Source organism: Anser cygnoides, chromosome 3 (genome assembly GCF_040182565.1).
Source record: "Anser cygnoides isolate HZ-2024a breed goose chromosome 3, Taihu_goose_T2T_genome, whole genome shotgun sequence".
In the NCBI taxonomy this organism is placed as follows: Eukaryota; Metazoa; Chordata; class Aves; order Anseriformes; family Anatidae; genus Anser; species Anser cygnoides.
The window spans coordinates 94,414,334-94,441,780 of record NC_089875.1 but is presented as its reverse complement, the minus strand read 5'-3'; the positions used below and the strand labels follow the sequence as shown (position 1 = coordinate 94,441,780).

Here is a 27,447-nt window from a genome sequence, read left to right as displayed (position 1 = left end):
AAATGCATGCCTACAGAAATATGTATGCTTTTTGTTGTTTGTTTTAAATTGATCTTATCATGGCACCAAGGACTAAAAAGAGATCCCCTGCCCTCCAGATAAAAATTCCGCTAATGAATTGGGAGTCACATCTCGTTGTCAGCTTTATGAGCTCATGTGAACACTGCTCATATCTGGTACCATGGATATCTTCAAGATCAAAACAAGCTCAAAACGGCCAAACAAGAGACCTAAGGATCAAATTAAAAAAAATACCTAATATCAATTAGTACAGCAGCAGCCTTAGGTGCAAGCACCAATAAACTTTTTGTATTTACTGCAAGGAAGTCTTTCAGGAAAGAAAGGTCACTCTCAGAATATTAATTTATCAGGTGGGAATCGGTCACTTTTAGAGTATATTGCAAATAATTGTAACAATTAAAATAAGTACTGATTTTTGCACTTGTACCTTAGAAAAATACTTTAATCATCTGTTAGTTAGAAACCAATGCACAATGCACACCCTTCTATTATCCACCTTTGACTCCAGGTCAGTAAATATTTTAGTAAAGTCAACTCATTGTTACTGAGAAGCATAATTTTAAAAAGTAAGAGACTTGACTGTAAGGTTATTTACAGTTGGGAAATACTAAGCAGACTGCAGTATGTATTTTTCATTTTTTGTGTGCCTCTATTAATTCTACTATTACTGTTGAGGGAATAGTTTCAAGCTAGCAGATACTGAAATTAATTTAGAAATGTATAATACAATCCCTTTTTTTTCAGACAGCTGCAAGTATTTGAATTTTATTTCCACTAGAAAATGCATTTTCTATGAAAATACAGCTTTGACATAAAAAGGGGGCTTTAGCTATCTGAACTTACCAAAACATACAAAGAAAAAAACAGTCACTGCAGAAAAGCCACAACTACCTGCAGTATGTTTCTAGCATCCATGTTACATAGTTCTGTATATGCACCATCTATTACAAGGAAGACTTCCAGGAAAGAAAGGTCACTCTCAGAATGTTATTTATTTACCTGATGGGAATCAGCCACTTTCAGAATATATTGCAAATAATTGCAACAATTAAAATAAATACCGATTTTTGCACTTGTACCTTAGGAAAAAAACTTTCACTGATTTAAGAACTAAAAAAGGGCGGTATTTCAAAAACTTAGCAGAAACACTGAAGATACTCTACTTGCAATTATAAAAACTGTAAGGATAAAAAGATCTCAGAAGTTTTCAGAAGCTGTAGAAAGACTAGCATTTTCTAAGACTTCAGGACTCATAAACATGTTAGAATGGCACAGAGTACAAATTCTACCTCAATGGAAAGCAGCAGCAGTCCATTTCACAAAACCTCAGTAATTCCTATCAGTCCCAAGATGTCCAAACAATTTATTTGTTGACTGTGTCATGTCAGGTACATTAGTATGCACTTGAAGGGAAGAGGTGATGGAATGGGCATGATGTTAAACTGAAAGGGAGTCTACAGCCATTTCTGTCCCATAGACTTGAAAGTAAATCCTTTGACCCCAGCAGTGATTTGGGGATGTAGGTTAGCACAGGTGGACAAACCTAACCCCAAAGCTGACAAACAAAAATGAATGCTTGCAGTTCCTACACCAGCACTGTCAATCCGTGATCAGCCTTACTAGTTCATGAGTGAACGACTGCAATACATGGTCACTGCCTGTAGGAGCAGCTGAAGTAAAACACACTGAATCGTATAATGCACTGATTTTTTTTTATGTTGAAGATAGGATGCTTTTACAAGTGAATATAAGTTTGAGAGCTAATCTTGGCCGTTTCCTTTTCAACCTCCTGATTTTAAGATGAAAAGTTTATATACAAAACCTTCAGAAACCAATTTAAGAGGAGACACTTAACACAACCTTTTTCAATTCCACCTTCCACTGTGCCAAAGTTCTTACACAGTGTTTATACCCTAATAGATAGCACTACACACTATGTTCTTAAGCATATTTTCCCATTTCAGCATTTCCTCTTGATTTCAACAAAGCTAATAAAAAATATATTTTTCTCAAATCCCAAACGAATTGTATTAGAATTACAGTTTTTGACAATCTTAGTCATTTACCCTTTGCCACCAAGATGGAAAGGAAAAGGAGAAAGATGTGAAAAACTGAGGAAAGCTCACATATGCTTCTAAGTCCTCATATTCCACAAAAAGTATGGTGGAAAACACAGGACTTCATTCTCCCAGGAGAAGATTTTTGGTGAGATTAATAATCTAGTTGTGTTGCAAACTGATCATGTGTACAGAAGCCACCAAAATATAACTAAAGCAAATGAAAATTCAGATCATATGGAATGCATTAATTCATATGTGTACACTTATATCAGGATAATGTAGACATCGCAAGCATGGGAATTGTAAACTGAAAAGGTGCATTAGGGAGAAAAAAGGATGGGGAAAATAATACTTGAATTCATTAGATTAGCAAGTAGTAACTTGAATATTTTTAGAACATCTCCAAGAAAATTTACATTCTGAAGCCACATAGATGAATACAAGAAACTCTAACAGAAGCAAATTCCATCAAAAGACAGAGCTCCAGAGCTTTCTCTGAGTAAACAGGCTGCCTCAGATGAACTCAGGACACTTATGTTTTCTGATGCCTGAGGAAGGCTAGTCTCCAAAATTCTAATTCACCTCCTTTATTTCTTGAATATGCATTTTCTCAAGTCAATTTAGTATCACCAAGAGGTGACATAACGACAACTTCTTATATTGAAGTGCTTCTTTTTTTTTCACAGTACAGGCACAATCCTCGCTACACTCTGTGGCTGCAGTATTTAAGTTGTTTTTTCTCTGAAGAAGTTGGCACTTTTAATACATATAGCACACTGTTAATATGAGTAATTTCTTGATGTGAATCAGAATGGACTTACTACAATAGATATTAAAACAAACAAATAAAAGCTTGAGGAATTATTTTCTAACCTAGCTATTCCTACATTCATATTTATGTGAGCTACTGAGGTTCATCTCCTGGACTACTGACCCCATACAAGTATAAATTCTGAGGTTCTGCCAAGTCTTTGTCATAGCGTATTATTTTACACAATTCCTGAAGCTAATGTCTTTAATTAAAGAGAAGATAAATAAGAGTTTAATAGTTCTCTACTTGATCTTGAGACAGTCTATTCAATGTGAAAAAAAGAAATCCAATGAGGTGACACTGAAAAAATCTCCCATATCTGAGGAACTTGGGATGAGTCAGTATTAAACAACTCGGCTCTATTTTCCAGTCTTCAACAGGAAGCTATCTTTCAACATGATGGCTCTCTAGTAGTCTTAAATAAAAGCTCTGAGAGAAAGAGAAGCAACATCTGAATTAATAGTTCACCATTTTAGAGGTGGTCAGAATTATAACTCAGCACCACAGTATTGCTGACAAGCACTCTATTTCCTTTGTGCATCTGAGGTTAGAAAAAAAAGGAAGAATAAAAAGGCAGATGATTACTAGAAGAAAAAAATAAGGCACACACCTTAGATAGAAGTAACTTAAGAATTAGGTACAGTAAAAAATATAACCACTTTAAAGTATGATGTGGAAAAATAAATGAAATCCCATCACTTTTTCTACCACTTTTATTGTCTTTTTAATATAAATAAAGGAACAAGTAAGTGTACTAAATGCAGCCTACTTCTAATCATAGTAATGAAGTTCTTTGTTTCTCCCTCTTTTTAAATTAAAACTCAGTTTGAATTAGAATTTGACCAAAATTACAAAATACTAAAATCCATTTACTAGATGTCTTAGAACCCAAAAGAACCTCTGCTATAGCTAAATTCACAGAAATTAAGTCAGCATATAAATGCCGTTTATCAGAGGCCGTACAGACACAGCTAGAAAAGCTGCAGGAAGGGTGGCTAAACTAGCAGTGAGTCTTCCTTTTCCAAATATTGTGGAGTTATGTGGAGATGTATGGGTATATAATCAGATATATAATCAGTTACAACGGTGGGAATGCCCAACATCTAGAGGTGTACCATTTCAGAGAGGTACAGTGACACAGTAATTTATGACAATCACAGAGTGCAGTTACAAACTAGGAGTCCATCAAGCATGTGCAAACCAGAAATTTTCAAAAACCCAGCCATATCTCAAGGAAGCAGAGAACAAATCACTTTTCATGTCGGACATTGCCCAACCTCACTCTAAACATCAAAGATGCATTTAATATTTTCAGATTAGCAGAATTGTCATCCACTCTTCCTTGAGTATTGCTTATAAGGAATAATCTCATTTGCTTCAGTTGTTTTTTTCTGCAAGCCTCTAACATGAATCAAGATAAAGATAAGCTTGTGTCTTAACCAGCTGTTGGCTGTAGTTGCAATAATACTGAATCTTGTAATGAGCTGTCATGAACACTCAGAAATACACAGTGCTCATGCTCCTTCCCATAGAACACCCCCAAGGTATTCCTGTGCACAGTCAGGGCTTTCTATAGTCCTATTCTGGGGAAAGGTGAGGTTGCACCCTGGAATATGTGCAAAGTTTGTAAAGTTTCCATTACACAAATGCTCAATATCATTATGAAGATTTGTACCTTAATTCCCAAGGCTTTCATTGAGACAGCAACATTTCCATTCCTGATCGCTACCTCACACAGACAAGCCAAGTACACAGAAAATCTTACATTTTCAGCAATCTGTGCAGCAAAGAGAATACAGGGGTGGAGAGCTTAATTAAGTGATAGCAGGGAGAAAACTGGGACAGAATACCCTGTGAGAAAACAGATGGCTAATGATGAAGAAAAAAAATATTAGCATCTGGATAATATTGTCCAAAGTGATTGTGATCTTCTGTCTGCCACACATATCTCCCAGTAGATCCAAAGGTATCCACATCTGTCAGTTTTGAGGCAGTCTTAGCACCCGAAAATCTAAGACTGTCTTTCAAATTTGAATATAATGAGTTCTTTACAAAGTTCTGAAATCTACCTATCACTATGAAAAGGGCTTGTGGAAGCCACAGGCTCCAGAAGAACCAAAATCATGGTTCTGAGGCTAACTTTCAGAGGAACTTCTGAAGAATCACATAATATGAAGTTTGAAACATGCCCTTTAGCATAAGAAACGTTTAGCAAGTTGTCCAACATCACAGAGGTTTTTTTTTGCTTTCTTCAATATTAAAAAAAATGTTGACTGGATAGTTCTTACCCCTCTAATCAAATGAAGATGCAGCCATCATGCTTTAGGAAGTGCAAAACTGATGTTAATTTTTAAAAGAATGTTTAAGATCAATATCTCATTTTCTATACTGAAATGTAAAAACTGAACTGAGGTTTCATTACTGAGCTCATTGTTTTATTAATCTTTTACTACATATCTAAATTCACAAAAGATTACTAACTAGGTCAATGATTAGGCTTGTATATTCTTTCAGACACTGGAGTATAAAAAATTTAAAATGTCCTTACATTTTTAACACAACAATCCATTTGTATACCCAGATAACCTTGAGAAGACTGCATGAGATTAACTGGGAACTTTCATTCACCCACATCTCACCGTTTCTGCACTGTGCTCCTTTGTTCTTAATAGCAACTTACTATTCTTTTAGCGTTTCTTTGCATTTGTAAGATCTAAATGCACATGGTACAACACCTTTAGAAAGCAAGAAAGCACAGTTCCCTCCAAAGTAATTCATGTTAAAAGAATCAAAGTGATACACTGAAAGGACTTCTATCTAGCCTCCTTGGCAGTCCGTGATTTCTAAGGAGATCTGAAACGTAATTTGTGTGTCTGATACTTCCTCTGTCCCCAGAGATCCAGAGCTCTCCGTTGGGTGTCTGTGTTCCTCGTACACTTGCTAGACAGTCTGAAACCTTTAAAGTAGGCTATCAGAAAACCAGTACATTAATGGAAACACTGATCTCCCTACACCCTTAGCCAATCCTCCTGTCCAAATCCACAGTGCAGTTTTTGATAGAAGTCCACGGCAGAAACCTCATGAGATAAGCGTTATCAAGCATTCCACATCCAAGTTTTTCTCATAAAGAGAGAGAGAATTCATGTCTCTTCATGACACAGCTAGGGTTAACGGGAACTCTGCTTCTCTGGCCGGTGTTTCTACTACAGACCTGCTGGTAAGAATTCTCCCTCCTCCCCACAGCACACCCATCTTCAGACTCTTTATGGAAAGATGACGCACCCTAGGCTGTACCTCATCTTCACTACAAAGCTCAGTAACTCTGGAACAGATTTTATCCTCCAGGCTTAGCTGTCCCTTCGCCACCCCGCTGCCCCCCAGAAAAGCTTTGCTGAAGTTTTGTCTTCACTGACACAGAGTGACGACTTTGAAAGAAACAGAGATGAAAGTCACATAGTGGGAAGGGAAGGAAGGGAAGGGAAGGGAAGGGAAGGGAAGGGAAGGGGGAAGGGAAGGGAAGGGAAGGGAAGGGAAGGGAAGGGAAGGGAAGGGAAGGGAAGGGGGAAGGGAAGGGAAGGGAAGGGAAGGGGGAAGGGAAGGGAAGGGAAGGGAAGGGAAGGGAAGGGAAGGGAAGGGAAGGGAAGGGAAGGGAAGGGAAGGGAAGGGAAGGGAAAAAGAAAGTCATCCCAATCTCAAGTTCCAACGCTATGTTTTCAGAAATGACTGCTATCCAATTATGTCTACACATGGGTAAAACCACTGCCACAAAAAAAGCAAACTACTCCATTTCCTTCCCTACCACCAGTAATTCTGGCTGTCCTTTGTGTTTTGAATTCCACTTCCCCCAGACTGCTATTAATGTACAACAGCAATTCACTTCCTCTCACCAACAAAAGAACTGTTATTAAGTTTTAATAATATTTACAAAGATAAATATAGCCAAAATAATTTAGTGAAAATTTTCATTAAGTAGAATTCCATTCTCTTCAGAAATAGCTGTGACATATGCACGATACTGGAGGTGAAGACAGGTATTTCATACTTCGCTATCCTAACTTGAAGTACAACGATCTTTAAACTTTTTTCCAGTATTCCCACCCTTACACAAATATGATGTGGCTGCATGCATAAAATATTAATGTTACCACGGAAACCATCTCTAAAAAGATTAAAGTGAGGATATAAGTGAGGATGGTATCTGTAGATTTAAAAAAAAAAAAAAAAGAAAAAAGGAAAATCTGTTACACTGTTCCATGTCCCACAGATGTTTTAAGATGTAATTTTTAAAACCAGATCCACAGAAGATAATTAAGATAATGAGTGTTTTAAATTTTCCTTCATGATACTATTCTGAGTTTTTTCGTTGAAATAAATATTCTTACTGTAAGTTAAGTATGTTGGTAAGTGTGCTGTTACACTACACATGTTAACCGCCCTCTTTTTCTTAGCAGTTCTAAGAGATCATAAGATTGAAAAAAACTGTGACAAGAAAAAAATATATATACATACATATTTTTTTAGGAACATTCAGTAGTCTCCAACTATTAAGGAAAAAATCTATATACGATGATAAATGCCAATAGTTAGTTAACCCTCCAAGTTAGGAGAAAAACATCAACATATGAATATTCAGATTGAAAACTATGAAAACAGGAGAAACTGAAAGTACTTTGACCAAAACGCACATACAGATACTCATGCATTTAGAGACATAGTGCTGCACTGGGAGAAGCACTACATTGGAAGAGATCTGTTTATATGCTGCTTCTTTCATTCCTACCTCTATCACGAAAGAGACTCTAACTTTAAACTTGCATTTCTAAAGTGAGTATCTTCTGGTCTTTTTTTTCCCCTTCCAAGCTTTCTGACTCATTTGTTGTGATACTTGATACTCAAAAAGTGCTAAACGTGATTATTCTTAAATATTTTTTTATATATTATTATTAAAACTACTAATCCAGGAACTTCTTGTGATAGATGCAGTTGAATTTGATAGTCTGAAGAGTTTCTTTGGTATTTGGAATATATGACACCGATAAAACATAAATCATCCTCTAACTAAGGATTGTCTTGCATCTGCCCACCTTTGGAAGAACAAAAGAACCTCTACAATAAGCTATGCCAAGAGAGGCTAAAACATTTTTTCCCCTGAATACAGAAAATAGTACCCCAAATTTGTAGGTTACAACCTTTAGTTGTGGAGCAGTAAATTCCATCCGATAAGGGTGAAGTATTTTTCCTCTGGTATATTCTTGACCTAGTCAGGTATGCAGAAAAGGAATCATTCCAACACCTTTTCACCTACCCTGTTACATCTTCACCTAACAACTGGGGTTCATTACCAACTGCGTAGTTACACGTGCCCTGGCAATGCTAGGAAGGAGGCACATGGAGGTAGTCGAAGCATCTCTGAGGCAGATCTGAGACAACACACGCTAGAGAGAATTTGGTCCAGCTCCATACTGTGTACTTACTAATAGGGAAAAACATGTTGCATCATCTTTAATTTTAAGAAGAAAATAAATAATAGTTACACACGACAAATTGCTGGCCAGGCCAAGTCAAGCCACAGACCAACATACTGTTAATCAGGCATAATCATCTCAAGAGTATTGAGTAATCAGTTCAGTCTTTATGACAAAGTGACCCATGTGACATCAGAGGAAAAAATAGGATTGGCTTATGAAGTCATTTTACGTTTCCCATAATTGCACATAAAGATTTACTGGCTACTTGAAACAAGACGAACCCCCTGGTCAGAGGTCTGAGGTGCATAACCCACCCTTGCTCACAACTCTACAAAACTGTTAAAATTAGATACACTGAAAGCTTAAAAAGTGAGCCTATGTGACCCAACCTTCCTAGGAGGACTACCACTTTATTCATGAGAGGTACTGCATCTTGCTTCCAGCAGGATAATGGTGGAGGCTTTTAGAATTAACATTTCTACTGAAACTGAGGGGAACTTGGGAAGAGTAGACACTCTAGTTTTCCTCAGGGCCAATAACCTGCTGTACTATTTCAGGGCTCATTCCTAAACTTGTCATCCTGAATGCTCTCACATTCCTGACCAGTTCTCCTGCCTGATGCTGATACACTCCTACCTCACAGTGCACACACTTCAGTTTAGCCTCTCCTGAACCTACATGGTCCCCCACTCTTCTAGCTCACCTATTTCTTCCTTGTCCACCCTCCCCAACACACAACTTCTTCACTTGAAAGCATGTACCACAGAAATTTAGAGTATTTTTTTCTTTATTTATTTTCAAAATAATGCCACCCTCTTTACTTCTACAGAGATATGATGTGATTTTAAAACAAATCTGAGACTTATGTATAATGTTTGGCCAACGCTTCCTCTGTCTCAGTGCAATGTCCACATTAGGTACAGATCTCAATCAACAGATAATGTTTCTGAGATACACCAGTTCAAGAAAATTATTTTCCCTTACCTATTGATTATCTTTTCTTAGCAAGATAGTCTGAGAATTCTCATTACTTAAATACAAGTCAAGTTTGCTCAGAGTTATTATTATTTGCAAGAAAAATCATACATCATCTATCCTTGATGTTTTTTATCCTCCAGCCTTAGAGGAAGGGTAAATGTAATACTTATTTTCAAATCATTACGCAATAGAAGTTAAATGCAGGTACCTATGTTTGAGCAATGTTTATCAGCACATAATTACAGACCTTGTACACGAATCCGACAGTGCACCCCTCCTATTGCGGTCCCCTCTTTGGTTCAGGTCCCAGTGGCTGTTACCAGAACTCCTTGTTTTTAACAGCTTTACTCCTGCCACTAAGCTGCAGGAATTGGCACTGTTCCTACTTCCTGAATGCTGCCAAATCATCCCTAAGGCCTGCTTATCTCGAGGGCATGTAACAGTATCTTTGAAGAGCAACCTCAGCATTTGGGATGCACCTCATATAACACAAACTAATAGGTTGTTCATATAATGAGAGAAATTCTTACTAAACTTAGTAGACTTAGAGAAGTTCTTAGGGTCTCTTCACTCTAAAACTTTTGATATCATTTTAAACTACAGAAAATGATTATTATGATTTATTTTGAATATATTCAACATATGGGCTAAAAGCAAAGCATAAGGAAATTCAGTAACTATACTAACTGCTCTAAAATTTATATGCAAAACGCCAGCTGCATGCAACTCCTCATATCTTTTATTTGCTGTTCAGTAAAGAAAATTAAACATAGTCTTTTTAGGCTCTCAGAACTCACAGCGCAAGTGAAATTTTAAGATATCAGAATAGCACTCTTGCCTATATTCTTGACTGTGCTCATGAATGTTAGCACAAATGCTTTATAGCTGTTGGTCCAAAAATCTGCAACCTGAACCTACATAAGTACAGCAGGAACCTTACCATAGAATTGTGAGTTACTGTGAAAAACAAACCAGTCTATCAGTTCCAGGCCATAGATCTGCTCCTAGATCCCACTGACTTTGAAACTCTGAGTGACAGGAGCTGCTGACTATCATTGACACGGTTCTCAAGGTGGCTTCTGTATTCCTGGCACTCGAAATCTGCTGTCATTGGCGTGTATGCCAAGAGCTTTTTTCCCAATATCACAATGTTCTCCTCTGCAAACTAACACAGACCTAGGAATAACAGGCAAAAAGGAACCTCTATGTAGAAGGACAATAGAAAGTCAAGACAATTTTTAAATATTACTGCAACATTTTTTGACAATTAAAAGGCAAAACACAGTTGTCAGGCTTGGTCGACCTATAAGGGAAATTTCACCCATCACAGGTAAAACTCTGGCATTTATAACCATCTTTTGTTGTTGTTGGGACAACAATATCCTATCCAAATTACCACCATCATTTTTATTTTTATTTTTAAACTAAACTTAATTACATGTTTGGGAGATATACAGAGTCATGACTGAAAAATTTATTTTGTCATTTGTACAAAGTATTTTGTACTGCTGTGAGTCACTGTCTTCAGCAAAAAGACTGCCACTATAGATGTATCCATAAATAATACGATCTCCTTGAAAAGCCTGCTTGTTAATTTTCAAGGAAAATAGTCAGTATACTTTACTATCAGATAACACTATCATATGAATTAGTTTCTCGTGGTAGTTTTAAAGATCATTAGCAAAAATGTTACCTGATGTCTGCATGATTCTGCTACGTTTCTCTAAGTTTTATATTCACGTCTGTTGATGACAGAGTATAAAAAGTGAAAAAATTGAGGTAAAATATTTCTGAAATGATAGTGAGGTGACCTAACTTAACAGACTGGCTTAATTGAGCTTATTTTCATCTTATTCAGAGTACATAATAAAATGAATGAAAACGTGAAGGACTTCTACATAGTCAGAAACTAAATTATTACAGTAGTAGACGTTCTTTAACCTCACTTTCTATGAAGGCTCAAATATCCCATCACCTGATCAACACCAGCTGTATGCTCTTCAGATATAGTGTCAACATTTTTAATATTATGTATGATTCAATACCTGAAGTTATGACTTATGACAACCTAGTCTAACAGACTTGAAAGTATGACATTGACAAATACTGAAAGTTTACTTGTTTTTAATATCTACACAATGTTTAGAGAACAGAAGCATTGCTTACTTTACAGATATAGCACATTAGTGAGATGAATATTAAGAATTATTGATCTGAGAATGAACTATTCAATGATGTGAGGTAAAAGCCAGTATTTTCAAAAGGAACAAAATAATTTTTAATGTGACTAAACTACATACAGTTCGTATGGGTAGTACAGAACATATCTGTCTATATCAGGGGTACAGAATGTGTATGTGTACAGACATGTCTCGGTGTATTTGTGAGAGTATTTTACACTCTACGTACAATAGGGCATGTGTTCACACAGTATATATATAACTTGCACATGTGGCTTTATACTGTGACAGTGTACCCCCCCTCACCCCCTGGTTAAGCAGAGCATGGGGCCTAAGCAGCTAACCATTGCGGGCAGCCGTGATGGGTACGCCCGGCCGTGCCAGCTGTATCCTGGATGCAGAGGAGACAGAGGACACGCAGCCAAGGGCTGTTTGAGCAAGGCACCCCCACCCCACTCCCAACCCCAGTGCCGGCCAGATTTGGAAGAAAGTGCAACTCGAGCCAAATCTGGGAGAAACTAACATCAGTATGCAAACGTGCCCATAGGTCGTTCACCTTACCCCGTAAATAGCGAGCAGCCTGAGCCCTTTGGGCTCTCCTGACACGGCTGCGGGTGGCACGCCAGGACCTCCCCGTGGGCAGGGATGGCCCAGGCAACTTGCGCAGTGCGAGGAGCCTTGTCACCACAGGTAGTCGGTAAGGGGATCGGGAGAGTGACAGCATGCCAGCATGCTGTAATGGTGCTTTGTGACCATGCCTTATAATCTCAGCTAAGCAGCATTAAGGATTCACATAATGCATATAATCCTTTAGACATAAACTGCTGACCAAGCCTGGGACTACAAGCAGATTCAGCCGCACCAAGGCTCCTTACCTCTTCCACTCAAAGAGTTTAGAAAGCAAAAGGTCCACTCTGACCCTTGTGACTCAATGGGAGGTTTTCTTTGACGTAATGTCATATAACACAGTTCCTTATGTAGTCTCTGTGTAGTATAGAGAGTAATGGCTTTCATTTAGTGTCTTTGACTAGTAAATAGTGTGTTTTATATAGTGTGTAACAAAGTGTATCTTCCAATTAAAATCAGGTGTACCTTGCCACCATCGAATTTTCAAGTCACATAAGCTTTGTTATATACAAATGTATGTACAAATTTTGTTCTGTGGTGACCATTTCAGCCTCACTTGGACATCAATTGACAATTCTCCTTTCGGTCTTTGTCAAATACGAATATTGATGAACAACGCTACTCTGAAAGATGCCATTTATACCAACTAGTAGTAAGTATTTAAGAACTGTTTCCTGAAATGAATCCCAAAGTCTAAAAGATGGACTGTGGAATGAGTACACTGTAGACAAGGATAATTAAGGATTCTCTTCTCTGTTAGAACAGCGTAACAGTACGCATTTGTTGGAATACTCAGCCAGGGCTAAGAGATCACAACTGAGTTTTCAGTTCTGTCACTGACAGAATACTCAGTATTTTTAGTATTTTATTATTATTATTTCATTGTGTTTCATTTTTTGTCAGCTTTGAAGTAGTAATAATAGTACTGGTCAACTGTTTGAAGTGTTTTGCCATCTACTGATGTTGTATTGCATTATACAAAGTCCTAAAGTATTTTTGTGAATGTGTATCTGCAGATATATATTTTAAGCCTTTGTATAACACAATACATACAGATACCTAGGTGTACAGATACATACTTTTCCATGTGTTAAATCCTTTGGATTTAAGATTTCTGGAAAAGGTCTAGCGCATTCTGCATGTCAAGGAGATATAGCATGTTTATGTGAAAATGAGGTCTCAAGGATTCATACATGTAACTGCCATTTGTGATAGAAAGCATTTGCTGTCAATGTTTACAGGTAGAAATGTTGAAAGGGCTATTCTAGCAAGCACGTAGACGTTGTTCTGTCCATGTAAGAAAAGAATAATTTCACAGAGTGCTATGGTCATAACCATACTTGGCTGCTAAATAAATATATAGATCAATCACTTTTGAACACAGGAGAATCATGGAAAACTATATTGCTTTAGAGCTCAAGGTGTAGGCCCTGTAATAGCTTTGGACGATCTTGATGTTAAATAAGTTGAATTCTTCTGCAGTACTGAATTGTTCTTATGCAAGAAACAGACTTAGAATCTAAAATGATTTCTATAAATTTTATATTGTGAAGAGCAAATAATCAGAAGCCTCCATCAGTCCTACAGAAAGACAGTGGATAAATGGGTAACATATTTCTTGTGACTCCTGTAATTTATTGCATGTTTTGAGGGTTAAACAGTGGGATATGTAGTCTAGCTTCCAAAACACTGCTTCATTTTTTTTTTTCCCTAAACGTATGGTATGAGAACTGTTGCTCAAGGGAAGATATATGCTGGATTAGATGGACTGGGTCAGCTGCTCTGGAAATGTGGTCAGTTCCCTGGTGTCTGCATTAACAGCAGCATTGTATAGTGAACTACAGTAACTGCATAGGATTCCACAACTGCAAAGATTCCAGGACTGACATCTTTTCTTCATAGGGTCTGAGTGTTCAAGCCACACCTATGGAAACAACCTGTGAAGAAAACTTCTTTGAATATTTTTGTGTTGAAGAGCTTTCAAAACTCAGATGGAAGCTTTCCTGCTAGTACAGTTGTGATCAAGACAGTATTCACATCAGTATGAATGTGGTCATATTTTGCATAGGGATATTAAGCATGCATACAGAACTTTGAAGAGTGTTAACAGAAACTTCTCTGTGATAAAGAACTTTGATCATTTCCTTGAATCCCGTAAGAGTTTGTTGTTGTTGTTGTTTTCCGTATGAACACAAATTATTCTCAGAATATTTTTTTTTTTTTCAAAGCATTATTTTCCACAAACAATGGTCTGGTAGTTGAAATGCATACCTGGAGCTCGGAGCAAAGGATATGTTTTCTGCCAAACAGATCACAATTCTCACAGCCCTTTTCTAGAGGCACCTGCTACTTTAAGCTCTCTTAGAACTTGCTGTGATGTATGAAATCACTCAGATGAGAATGACAATACTAAAACATAAAAAGTACTTAGTACCCATCTTCTCCAGAATGCAAGTTATGGTGAATCATCAGTCTTTTATTCCCCAAGTTTTAGTAATATGGGCTTATTAATAAATACATAAAGTCTAGTAAGCACAGAAGTGTACAGCAGGTTTAACAGCTTAAAACATTTCTTCTACCAGGGACACCCCAGTAAGGTATTAACCAGGATCTTCTTCATCCATGAGCATTTTACATTGGCTTCATAATATATTTTTTTTTTTCCTTATCTGCTACATCCACTGGAGGAAAAAAAAAGGGGGGGGGGGGGGGATCCAGCCATGCAAAATAAGATGAAAGACACTGCCTTTTAAGGACCACTTCTACATACTTCAGAACTTATCTGTGTTTGTGTCTTTCGAACACGTGGAAACTGGAATTATGGCAAGTGATACCAGCCTCCTGTAATTCCCAAGCAGTATTCCACTTGGGAAGTGACCTCTAAAGCCCCTTTCTGCTTTCTCATGCAGTCTCTGTAAGAGGAAGATCTAGAAGAAAAATATCTCTTTTGCTGTTACAGGCAAGGTGAAAGGAAAGCATGTTTCTGTAATTTTTGGTGTATTTGGGCCTCCTGATGTTTTTCAAAGAGGAAGTGGATGGTCAACTCAAGGTATGCAATTTTATGATCCTGGCAACTTTTATGTGCCTTGACGTTATACAAGCAAATAAGTAGTATTAATATGGGCCCCGAAGAGTTCACTTGGTGCCAAACAAGTCAGAGGAATTGAAAGAAACAACTGGGAATTGCATGGCTTAATCCATACAAATTACTTCACTCTGAGGGTATCATACAAGAAAGGGGAAAAAAAGAGAATTTGATGTTTAGTTATGTATGCACACTGAGAATTAAATCTGCCCAGGCAAGCACTCGCAGGGAAAAGAACTGTTCTTTTGGCACCTCTTTATACATTCATAATCAAGAATTCTTTTTATTTTTTTGATGGGATTGAAATCAATGATACAAACCACTTTTTTCTTCATAAATAAACCAGAAAGCAAATACTGAAATTAAAGAAATGAGAAGTCAAAAACTTCTCGTTGGCATGTATTTGTTTTGTAGCATGTAGTTTTACAGAAGTACAATATAAAACATAGTCAAAACCAATCAATATTCCCTAATATTTAATTCTAGGATTCACAAGACTTTGTTTGATCTTTTAATTCCTGTTCTTTCTGAATGAGTTGTAATGTTCTTACAAAAGTACTATCCATCTTCAAAAAACATAGCCATCATCTGTCTCCCCTTTTGGAATCAGATGTGGCAATTTAATTACATCATATTAAAAAAAATAGATTCTTTGAAGAAAAAAAAAAGTTTTTTCCTCTAAAATTAAACATGTTAATAATAATACCCATATACTGTAACCAGAGAGACACCTCCTGAATTTATATGCAAGTCTAATGAAAATTACACCCCAAATTCTGAAAAGTTTACTGTAGTGAAGTGAAACTGTTTAGTTGCTGATTGCCTGCCAGCATTACAGCAGCCTCCAGCCTGATTCTATATTGATCTAGCAGTGTATATGGCAGAGCATGAAGAACAACCATCTGTGCCAGGTACAGTAGCAGGTGTGATATCCATTGAACAAGCTGCTGTCTGATTAAAATAAATCCCTTTCAAGCATCTGGCAACCCTGACGGATGCTTTTATCTTTGTTAAAAACACCCCACCACCTCAAAAAGTTGTCTGAACAGAAATGAGAAACTGAAGAGATAACATCAGGTGATAAAGGCCAGAAGTGGAACCCACTGCGGTGAAGTCTGGGTGAAGGAGTTTTAACGTTCACGAGAAGTTCCTTAGCATGTAAAGCAGCAGCGTCTGCTCAGCCCATGTGTTCCAGTGGTGTTGCTAACATCTTGTAAGGGAGAACTGAAAGCAGGATAACTGGTGTGAGAAGATAAATGCTTCGTCACCAACATTTTATGAAGTTATGTTTGCAGATTGGGTTTGTGCAGGTAAAACTGAGCAAGATAACTCATTTGTACAAGATTTCAGTAATGAGAACTTTCCAGAGTATTCAGCAAGTAAGTCTATAAATAAAGCTTCTACAATCAGAAGATACAAATCAAGAGCACTTGCTAGTTTGTTTTTGAAAATATTTTTAGAATCTCCTGATTTTATCATTAGATTTGTTTTGAACTCAGAACTACTATTTATTATGCGGGTTAAAATTAGTTCTTGAAATACACTACTCGGCTGTGCCTCTAAGAAAGACTTAACAAGGAACAGCTCTCCATAACTGGATCATGGAGTTTTGACCTCAGTAATTGTTAAATTTCCTCTGTTGTCAGCTGCTTGATAGTAGTTAATCTTTTTGTCAAGTTGATTTTTATCTTTTTAAAGGATGTTAAGTGCTGAAAATGTTGATTCTAAAGAGATGGTCTGGGAAAGAAAAATAGACTGTATGAACTGGAATATGGAAAATGAGTATGTGATTCTTGTAAACACAGAGACAACATAGACAGTCCTATTGGTGTGTGTATTTTCTGTAGTGGGATTCAAGGATGACAGTTCTGTGAACTCCACTGATTATGCCATTTTGCTAGATGAAGAAAATGAATACCCAGAAGTAGTAGCAGTAGCTCCCACAAGTGCATAGCAGCTGTTTAATATTGCTGAATTCATCCAAAATGTCTCATAAAATGGAGACTGTTTGCTGTGCAGAACTTGGTCTGGGAATACATCAGAGGGTTTTATTCTAGTCATGGAACATGTTGCACATATCTGGCTTAATTCACTTAAAGAATCAGCAGACTGTGGTTTAATGTTTGCAAGTCTCTGGTTGATGGATGAAAAAGTAATAGCAGATATTCACTAGGAAGAGATGTTTGCATTTGAGTTTCATAAATAACCAATGAAATAAGAAGAGGTATGTGTTTATAAATAAATATCTTAGTAGGGGAATCGAAAATTTTTGAAGGACCTGGTAATCTCCACTGCTCTTCTGAACCTGCAAAGACTTCTGACAGTTCTTCAGAACCCTTTTGAGGCAACCTAGAGAGAACTGAAGCTTCACTTACAGAAGCAGTTGTAAACTGTAAACCATGGGAGAGCAATGACTCACTATTTAATTCTATTTCAGCCCCTGGTATGCTCCTAATTACCGAACTCACGTCTACGGCAGATAGAACAAGAGTCTGGTGCTGCTCTAATGATGAGGCTTGTGTAGGGAAAACAGAAAGTGTTATTAACTACAGATAAATGAGATTGTATCATAACTATGCTGGGAAGGAAGTACTGGTCTTTAATCTGTGGAAGTATCAGTAGCCATGTACTACTGCAATACCAGTCTTTATTTTTACTGAGACCTGAACAACAGAACTAAGAAAGTGTGAAGAAGGAACATCTCCTGAGGTTGCTATCCTAAACACTTGAAGACTCTCCAGTGGTAGTGAGTCCTCCTAGTCGATAGCTCAGTTTTCACAGAATCACAGAATCGAAGGGGTTGGAAGGGACCTCGAGAGATCATCGGATCCAACCCCCCTGCCAAAGCAGGCTCCTTAGAGCAAGCTGCACAGGTAGGCATCCAGACGGGCCTTGAATATCTCCAGAGAGGGAGACTCCACAACCTCCCTGGGCAGCCTGTTCCAGTGCTCCGTCACCCTCACCGTGAATAAGTTCTTTCGCATGCTGGTGCGGAACTTCCTGTGCTCTATCTTGTGGCCATTGCCCCTTGTCCTGTCCCCATAGACCACTGAGAAGAGGTTGGCCAAATCCCTCTGTCTCCCACACCTCAGGTATTTATACACATTGATAAGATTCCCTCTCAGTCTTCTCCTCTCCAGGCTGAACAGACCCAGGTCTCTCAGCCTTTCCTCATAGGGAAGATGCTCCAGGCCCCGCATCATATTTGTGGCCCTCCGCTGGACTCTTTCCAGGAGTTCCCTGTCTTTTTTGTACTGGGGAGCCCAGAACTGGACACAGTACTCCAGGTGAGGCCTGACCAGGGCGGAGTAGAGGGGGAGGATCACCTCCCTTGACCTGCTGGCCACGCTCCTTTTAATGCACGCCAGGATCCCACTGGCCCTCTTGGGGGGGCCCTCTTTTGCCAAATTAGTGGTCAGAAGCATCCCTCTGCTGAAAATATATGCCTTTTTAAGGCCTTTAATGATAAAAATGTTAAGGAAAGAAAAAAAAAAGGAGCAACTCTGGCTCTGGACTGAAGTCTGCAGCAAATTACATGACCACCAAAACATTATTCAGTCTTACCAAGATATTATATAGCAAATACAACTCTTTAAATCATATTTTTAATAAAAGCACAGAAAAAAAAAACATTTTTAAAAAAAGCATAGAAAATCGTATTTTTAATAAAGGCATATAAAATCATATTTTTAATACAAGCATAGAAGTGGTTTTAGTGACCTCAAGAGCTGAGTAAATGCAAATCCTCCCATTATTCATATTCTGCATGAGGGCCAGCACCAGAACAAATGGCAGTGCTCAGAACAGAAGTATTAAATTTTCTAAATCCAACTGCTGCTGTGAATCAATATAAAATGAATGAATTACATATCTTATCCATTGAGAACATCAGCAAACTAGCTGACATGGTATTTTGGAAGAGGTACGGATGTAACTGCATTAATAACTGCATTTCTTTCAGTCTCATTACCTACATCAAGAAGGAATATTACCTATTAAGAAGACAGCCAACCAAAAAAAAAAAAAAACCACCAAAAAAAAACCACAACAAAAGCCAAAACACTGTAGGTATATTCCTAAAATACTAGTCTGTACACAAATCAAATGTTTATTAAAACTCGCCCAAATAAAAACAGGTCTTGGCTGATTTATTAAACAAGTAAATACTCTGAAAGACTAGTTAGGCAAAAATTCTGAATCTAACTGTAAAGACAGTCTTACACACATGCTACACGTATAATACTAGCTTTAGTTAAATGAACAGGTGACAATGAAGATACAACCTTCAAAATAACCTGTTGCACTTCTATTACTGTAGCCCTGAGATATTTAAAAAGAAAGAATACAAAGAATTTTTGGGGTTCCCCCAAAAAATTACTAAAACCAGTCAGAATGGCAGATGTGTTGAGAGACTAGTTTCAGACATTTCTAGTGAAAAACATCTGGATGCACAGAAGAGGAAGCACTCAGAAAAGATGTGAACTTGGAAAGGAAAACCAAAGTCCCCAAGGAGTAAGGCAAATTATTTTGAAAGGAAGAAGGACAGATTGTCATTAGGGACAGACAGAGCTGAACACGGTATGACACACATGAGATTTTACACTCTTGCAAAGCAAACTGAAAACCAAGCTAAGAGCAGTTTTCCTTGCTGGATGTGAAAGATACTGGGGAAAAATATTCTTGAGAGAAAAGAGTAATTTTCCAATTATGTTTAAACATGTAATTATGAAAGGATGGTGGATTAAATTACAAGAACAGAAGGTAATATAGAAGTGGAAAACAACACGAAGATGAAAATTAATACACTTTGAATATTCCAACCATTGAGAAAGCACTAGTAAGGAAAGAAGTTTGATAAATATACGACTCAGAAGCTTATTCTTCTTACCTTGGGACATCTCTTCTGAATGAAAATCAGGGGTAGCATGTTTAGACGAAAGTTCCACAGACACAGCTAGGGCTGTTGGACGGTCATTATCTAAAATCTCAGTAGGAAACACTTCAGCCATTTCAGTTTTCTTGCTTTGGGGGATAGTAGGTAAACAGGTGATATTGTTTATTCCATCAACGCAAAGAAACCCAGTGGAGCAGGATTGTATTAGGCAATCATTGTAATTAAGCTCACAGCTTCGTCCCTGAAAGCAAATTTTTAAAAAGCCATTTTTGAAGGCAATTTGCATTTCATAGTCATGTTAGTTCAAATTATTGTTTTCTATTTATTCTAAAATGTTGTTTTCTTATATTAAACTGTCCACACTTCCAAAGAAAATCTAATAATCTGGAAAATATCGATCAAGTAATATAAAAGTATAGTTGTATTTTTTTTAATTTCAACTAAATGATATTTTGATTCCCACTTAGTATTACAATTTATCAATAATTTCCCCATAAATTTGTAGTTGCAAAGTATCAAAGACAGTATTGTCATTAAGTAAAATAATCATTTTCATATTATGGCAAAACCTCTAGATAATAAGTTTGTACGTAGTTATACAGAAAACCATACAGAGGACTTAGCTGTCTGAAAACCTACAGATTGCTCTTATTGTCAAGTTAAATTTCTATTTTCTTTTCGTACACCACTGTTAATTATTTGTTGCCTATTGTTACCGAATCTTCACATAGCACCATCTCAACACATTAGGTTTGCATGTTACTTTTAGAAATGTGCAGCGGCAGTCTCAAATTGGAGCTGGCACTCACTCTTTATTTTTATCGAGACTAACAATTCATGAGAAGTCTGAAATATCCTTTCTACTAATAAATTAAGAATGTTCATAATCAGTGGTCTGTAATAAAGGGAAGAAATAAGGCATTTCTTTTACAGCAATAATTATGTGAATTAAATGCATTCTTGAAGTGTGAAATAAATATAAGCTGAAGCCGGGCCTGAGTTCATTTTATTTTCACTTCTGTTGTAATGAACTAATGGGCTGTGTGAAGAGAGGGAGCTAACTTAGCTAACTTAGAGAGATCTTACGCATTTCGATAGCCATTTAAAATATGCAGGGTCATCTCTGAAAGACAGAAAACTCTTTCCATGTATAATCTGACACGTAATCCTACATGGTTTTCTAATAATCTATGGGGTTTTTGAATGGGCTTGGCCACGATTTTACCATCATGATTTCCAGGCTACATAATGAAACCACAGTTTTAGCTCTTTTTCTGCCTCGTATCTGCTGCTTTAAACAACTGTTGACAGAGAGGGACTTGGGGCCAGCCATATTTTCAAGCCTTGTAAGGGCTTGAAAATGAACAACTAGCTTTCATTAACAATTTTGAATCTAAGTTGTTGAAACATGAATGTCTTCTTTGAAACTTTGAATGTCTTCTAGGTCATCTGATAATAATAAGAAATATGTATCAGAGACGAGTTGGAGTTCTTTGTGAAAGTATTAGGTGGTACATGTCAAAACCACACCAGATCAGATCTAACAAGTTCATTCACATCTACACAGGTACATCAAGCAATATAAATCATTCAGTGAGCTTTGGTGTCTGGAAATGCTCTCTGTTTCTTAATTTAGCAGCCTAGACAAAAAGTTTGGGACTTGTTTTAAAACGGACATTCAAATGTGGGTGTCATATAGTGACTGCAGTCATGCTAGGAGTCTAAACTCCCTTTAGAGTCAACGCAGATTCTGAGGAAGTTAACTGCTTAAATGTGGGTGCCTAGTATCATTTTTGTAATTGATGAGTACCTCGTCAGAGTCCCAGCTGACAATCCAAGAGTTACAGGTTTCTCACAGGCCATATGTTAATCTGACTGCCTTATGAAGATATACTGGATATTCTAGACTGTCTGAAGTAGTATTAGATGCTTATGGCTAGGCAACTAGATCACTCTTTAAGTCAAGAAAGTTCCAGAAGCTAATCAATATCTTCATGTAGACACAGAACTGGATTTGGAAGCCATGTGTTGGGATGCTCTCATGAGAAAGCTAGATGGTGTTGGCAGATCTAACCCAAAAAATACAGAAAACCTGTACTTAAAATACAGAAAACCTGTCTTCTGTGTGGTAGTGGGAAGCCAGGGAAAACCCAAAATGGCATGGGCATTCATATTTAGGCTTCAAGTGTCTGGACAGCCAAACAACCCTTTGTGCTCCATTGACCGTATCAACTAGGACTTCATTTAGTATAATGTAAGTACAGGTACCAAGTGCAGATACTTGAATTTAGGCATCTGCATTTCAAATTGTATTCAACCTATCTGCTAAACCCAGAAAAGTCTGAAACATTATTTAGACCACGAATAATAAAGATCGTTTACTCTTTCAACACACGCCTTCTTTATATTTTCTATTTCTATTTGTATTTATATTCTTTATATTTTATATTTCTATGGCTTCGTTTGCACCCAAAATATGGAATCCCTCCTAGAATAGAGAGGGAAGTGGTGAAACATTAATATAATACTTGTATCACCAAGGAAAATATTGTGAAAACTATTTAACTGGTATCACAAATGTTTTAATGATGTTGAATAATTACTACGTTAGCCTCAGAAATTACATTCTCAGTGCAAGCCACATTGATGCATTCAAGAAACGTGTTCTTTGAATACTACATGCTACTGAAGCCTGATATCCTATAAAGTGTGTATCTTGTGTTTAAAATCTAAGAGAGTTGAGTTCCAACTCAAGCTTCTCCTGGAACTGGGGCATATGTAAGAAAAAACAAGTAGTGTTCAATAAGTATGTGCTCATTGCACACTTTCCTTAAAACAAGATAGTTAAACAGTTTCTCTTGTCTATCTGGTTTGTTTTTTTCACAGAACTTGAAACAACTTACATATTTCTGATATCTCTATCAACTCTACTACATTGTACGTGATATTAAAAAACAATAGGACACACAAGAGAAAAAGGCAGAAATGGGAACATAGAAATTCAACTGTTTTTACAAGTAGTTTAAATCATTCAGTGTTTGAAATGGAAAAGGTTAAATGGAAGTTTTGGTATGATTTAGGTACACCCAAGATTGTTTCAATCAAGCACTTAATTTATTTTGGCAAGCAGATGAGCTAACTGGTAAATTCATAGCATCCTATAAACTCGCTTGCTGTATTAGTATTCTCAAACATGAAGGAACAGCAGGCCAATTCATATCCTATATATAGATTTATAGGTTTCCATACAAGGATAAAAAAAATGTTTCTTCCTTGCTTACTTCCAATTCCATACAAAGCACAAATGATCAGTTTATTATGTAAGTAAGATTTCTGCCTAATATTTTTTCTTAATCCCATAAAACTTATGTTTCATTCTGACTTTTGTTGCGACAAATTAGTGTATTTTTATTACTTATTAATGTATTTTATTATGATTTTATGACTCGCGAAAACAAAGCAGATGTGGATAACCTCCATTGTGCATGAAGGGTACATTGAATAGTCATAGATAAATTTGATAGCCTTGAAAGTGACTGTAAATGCTTTAGTTAAATGCTTTAACAGTTTCAATGAAGGCAGATACTGCAGATTTGTATTTAAAAGTAGGTATGCTTCTATAGATGTTTTCAATTTAAAAAGTAAACATTTATGCCATACACCACTAGCTATGCTTTTATTCTCAACATTTCTGAGAAACTTCATGATCCCTACTTTATGATCCATGCTTCAGATAGCATTGCGTACATACACTACAGAAGATTTGTGTATGCTAACATACACTTTAGCTGGTATTCCTTGAAAACATTCCTCTGGGAATTCCACTGTTTCCACCACACATTAACTCACTGTTAGAAACCAGAATCCACCAGGGGTTTACAAAATACCCATCATCTTGAGACGTTTAGACCCTAGGTGTCCTTGTTTTTCATACTGATGACAGACATGTTATACATCTTTCTGTTTTTCCAGTTTTATTTCTCTACTGTGGAATTCCCAAAGCACAGTAGAATCTGGACTGAAGATGGAACAGTGGATAACAGAATAAAAGCAAAGACATCTTAAATTCCAGCTACCTCAGAGGTTTGCAGCTTTCTCATTCGTTAAGAGCCTGTTCTGTGACATACTGTAAGTTAATGCCCAAGGTACGTACTAATGGAAAGACGCCCTCCATGGGTCAAAACAAATATCTGTCCAGCTCCATCATCAGTAAGCTAATCTTGAATGCTTGGGGAAAAACACAGGAATAAAGCAAGCAGAGTTTGTCTTTGACAATGTCCTAAATATTCGAATTTCTGGCAATGAGTAATTCAGAGATTTCCTCTCTGTAATATTCAGATCAGGATCAGGGTAATATTCAGATTAAATAATGATGGAGCTATCTTCCTTCTAGCCCATTTTTGGACTTACTTGTAATTTTGGTCAATGCAGTATCATGAAACACTGACACCAGTGAATTTTGCACTGAGTGAAAAAATAATTTCTTCCTACAAATTTTATACTTGTTCTCTGATAGTTTTATTTGGCATTCATAAGATTTTCTTTTGGTGAGAAATATGAAATAAGTACCATAATTTTCTCCATCACAGTTGTTCGTGTAGGAGTTTAAATACCAAATGAACAAAAGGAGGTTTTTTTAACATGAAGATATGATTATTTTCCAAATAAATAGACTGTGTTCCTCAATTGATATATCCTTCATCATCACCTGACCTTGTTTTCAATGCCAGCCTGCTTTTGGAGGTAAAAATGATAGCAGCTGCTGTGGAGTGTGGCGAAGTATCAACTGTGTCCATTGCACTCTGCAAAAACCACCCTACAAGATATGTCTGTTCCTTCTTATGGGTTACTCTCTTCCTTCTTTGGATAGTCTGTTTGTAAACTTAGATTATATGCATTAAATTCAGACATTCAGACTGGTCTTTATCCTCTATACATCAGTTTTTAGAGGAGTTTGAGAAAAGTTTACCTTATTTAGAAAAAAATCTCTGCCTCCATACAATCCTTTGCATGTGGATTTCTATGGGGATAACTTTTATAAATAAAGGAGCTAGTGATCCCAGAATGGTGATTCTGCATTTAAAGCAAATAGGGGAGGAACAATGAGAGAAGCTGCTGGAACTGGTTCTCCCTAAATCTAGGCTGCAGGGATATTCTACTTCTTCTCATTTAAATTAGGTGTTTGTCCAGTGTCCAGGTGTTTAACCAGGTGTAAGTCCTAACCAAAAAAACACAAAAAAACCAAAACCAAAACAAACAAACAAAAAAAACAAAACAACAAAAAAAAAAACCAAAAAAAACGGATGCATTTCCCCTGCTTTGTTCAGATATGATGGGTCTTAGGGATCTAGGAAAGACTTATTGTTATAAGGTTCCATTGAATCCTTTCTCCAGATTTTGTATTGTGGCAAATACGGATATAGACTCAGGGAACTCCTACCCTCTTGTTCTGGAAGTGGATGTAAAATTCCAGAAAATATGGAAGTTTCAGTTACCTATGAAGGCTTCCACACAAGTTTGTAACACACAAGGCAAAGAAGGCAACCCTTTCCTCATTTACTACTACAGATAAGCACTTGGTCTGAAGTTTGATTAGAATGGCAAGTTCCAGTCTGAATGTTTATGTTTGCATGGGTGAAGGACTTAGTAATGTCCGATAAAAGCATTAACACAACAGTGTTCTGATATTTTACACTTGAACATGTTATTGTCAAGGCCCTAATCAACCTGTGACTATCATTTTTCTGCAGTCTGCTCCTGCACCCTTTTCCAACACACCCACGGGTTTAGCTCCTTTGCTGAAGGTCAGCTCCGGTATGTTGCAGCTGTGAAACCTTGGATTGGCCTGCTGTGAAAAGAGCTAAACTGTGAGAAAGATTTTTGTGAGATGACTCATCTTTGAGCTTCATACCTGAGCTCAGAAACTGCATTTAAACTCAGGCCCTTGCCATCAGACTTTATCAGAGCCTAAACTAAAGCTATAGCTTACAATAAAGCTAAAGCCTGCTGTAGCAAGCCTGGCACTTGGCTGATCCTGATCTTGCCTTGCAGACTTGACATCCTGGCTAAACCTCAGACTTCTCTTGTGATCACGGACTTGCCCGTTAGCACCGGACTTTTTGGATGGACATGGTTACTGCCATCACTGGACTTGCTCTGCTTCCCTTGTTCAGGTACTGCTCGTCTCTAAGGTCACAGCCCTTGCCTACTTCGCTGCTATCCTTGGCTCCTGGTCTGCCTTCCCTTGTGGAGCAGCCCACTCAACACTCATGCTCCACAACATGTGCTGGGATATGCAGCTACACCGTGGGTGCCCTTAAGGGAACAGGCATGCGACAGAGACAAGTATGACGCCTGATAAGAACTGAAGATAGACAGGAGTTCCTTCACTTTATAGAATATTCTTTTCTGTTGTATTTCATAGTTACTTTTTCCCTCATTGATGGTAAGTAGGAATCTTCTGCTGAGGAAAGAAGCCCTGAAACTTGCTGAAGTCTGAAAAGTTACACCTTTCTTTCTTGACTCGACTGCTGAGAATGTATGAAGATAAATCTGGATCCTATTAACAACGATCTGTTCCTTCTACTTTACAGTCTTCAATACATCAAACAAATGGAGCACATTAAAATGAGCATCATTGTTATCATTTATAAAGAAAAAGTAATCAAATAACAATCTCAAGTTTGGAGCTGTAGAGATAAGAATGACTAAAGCAAGAAAATAATAATAAAAAAGATTGTATACTCCTTACTCTCCTTGTTACTAACCCCAAACTATTAAATGATACTAGTAAGTTAAACCTGAAGTGCAACAAGGTAAAACACAAGCTCAAATTGTAGATACCAAATGCACATTTCCAACAGCAGAAAAAGCTGGCATAAAATGGTGGTGACAGCATGGAAATTTCAACCTTAGGTAGATAACGTCACTGGCATTCAGCCATCATCAAAGGATTTTTTTGTTATGTTAAACAGAGAATAAAACATAGGACAGAAGTCCACATGGTCAAGCATTCAAAGGATTTGTTTGATTTAGTTTCAGGGGACTTGTTTTCAAAATATTTGTCTGTATGCAACAGTTTGAAACGTGAGTTATCTTTGTACGTATGTAAAAACATTAGCGTACTCTGATGACTAACAAAGCCGCTCTATATACTCAGCTTTTTTACTTTTTGTGAATATTAGGTAACTAGTTCTCTGGAATAGTAGAACTCCCATTAATAAAACAAACAAAATAAACAAAGAACAGTTACTAAAATATTGTATTTTTCTGAAAGGCTATGTTTTATCTGAGTGAGGATAAAGAGGAAAGGGATTACATACA

At 37.1% G+C, this 27,447-nt stretch overlaps 1 protein-coding gene across 3 annotated transcripts in view; it reads right to left on the bottom strand.

Annotated features, from left to right (window-relative positions):
• The window catches only part of EYS (eyes shut homolog), a 953,299-nt gene that overhangs the window by 349,464 nt on the left and 576,388 nt on the right, over positions 1 to 27,447 (bottom strand). For all 3 annotated transcript variants that reach the window (XM_066994734.1, XM_066994735.1, XM_066994736.1), the window contains one exon: positions 20,119 to 20,365. In XM_066994734.1, the coding sequence (XP_066850835.1) occupies positions 20,119 to 20,365 (247 nt within the window). The remainder of the gene's footprint in view (positions 1 to 20,118; positions 20,366 to 27,447) is intronic.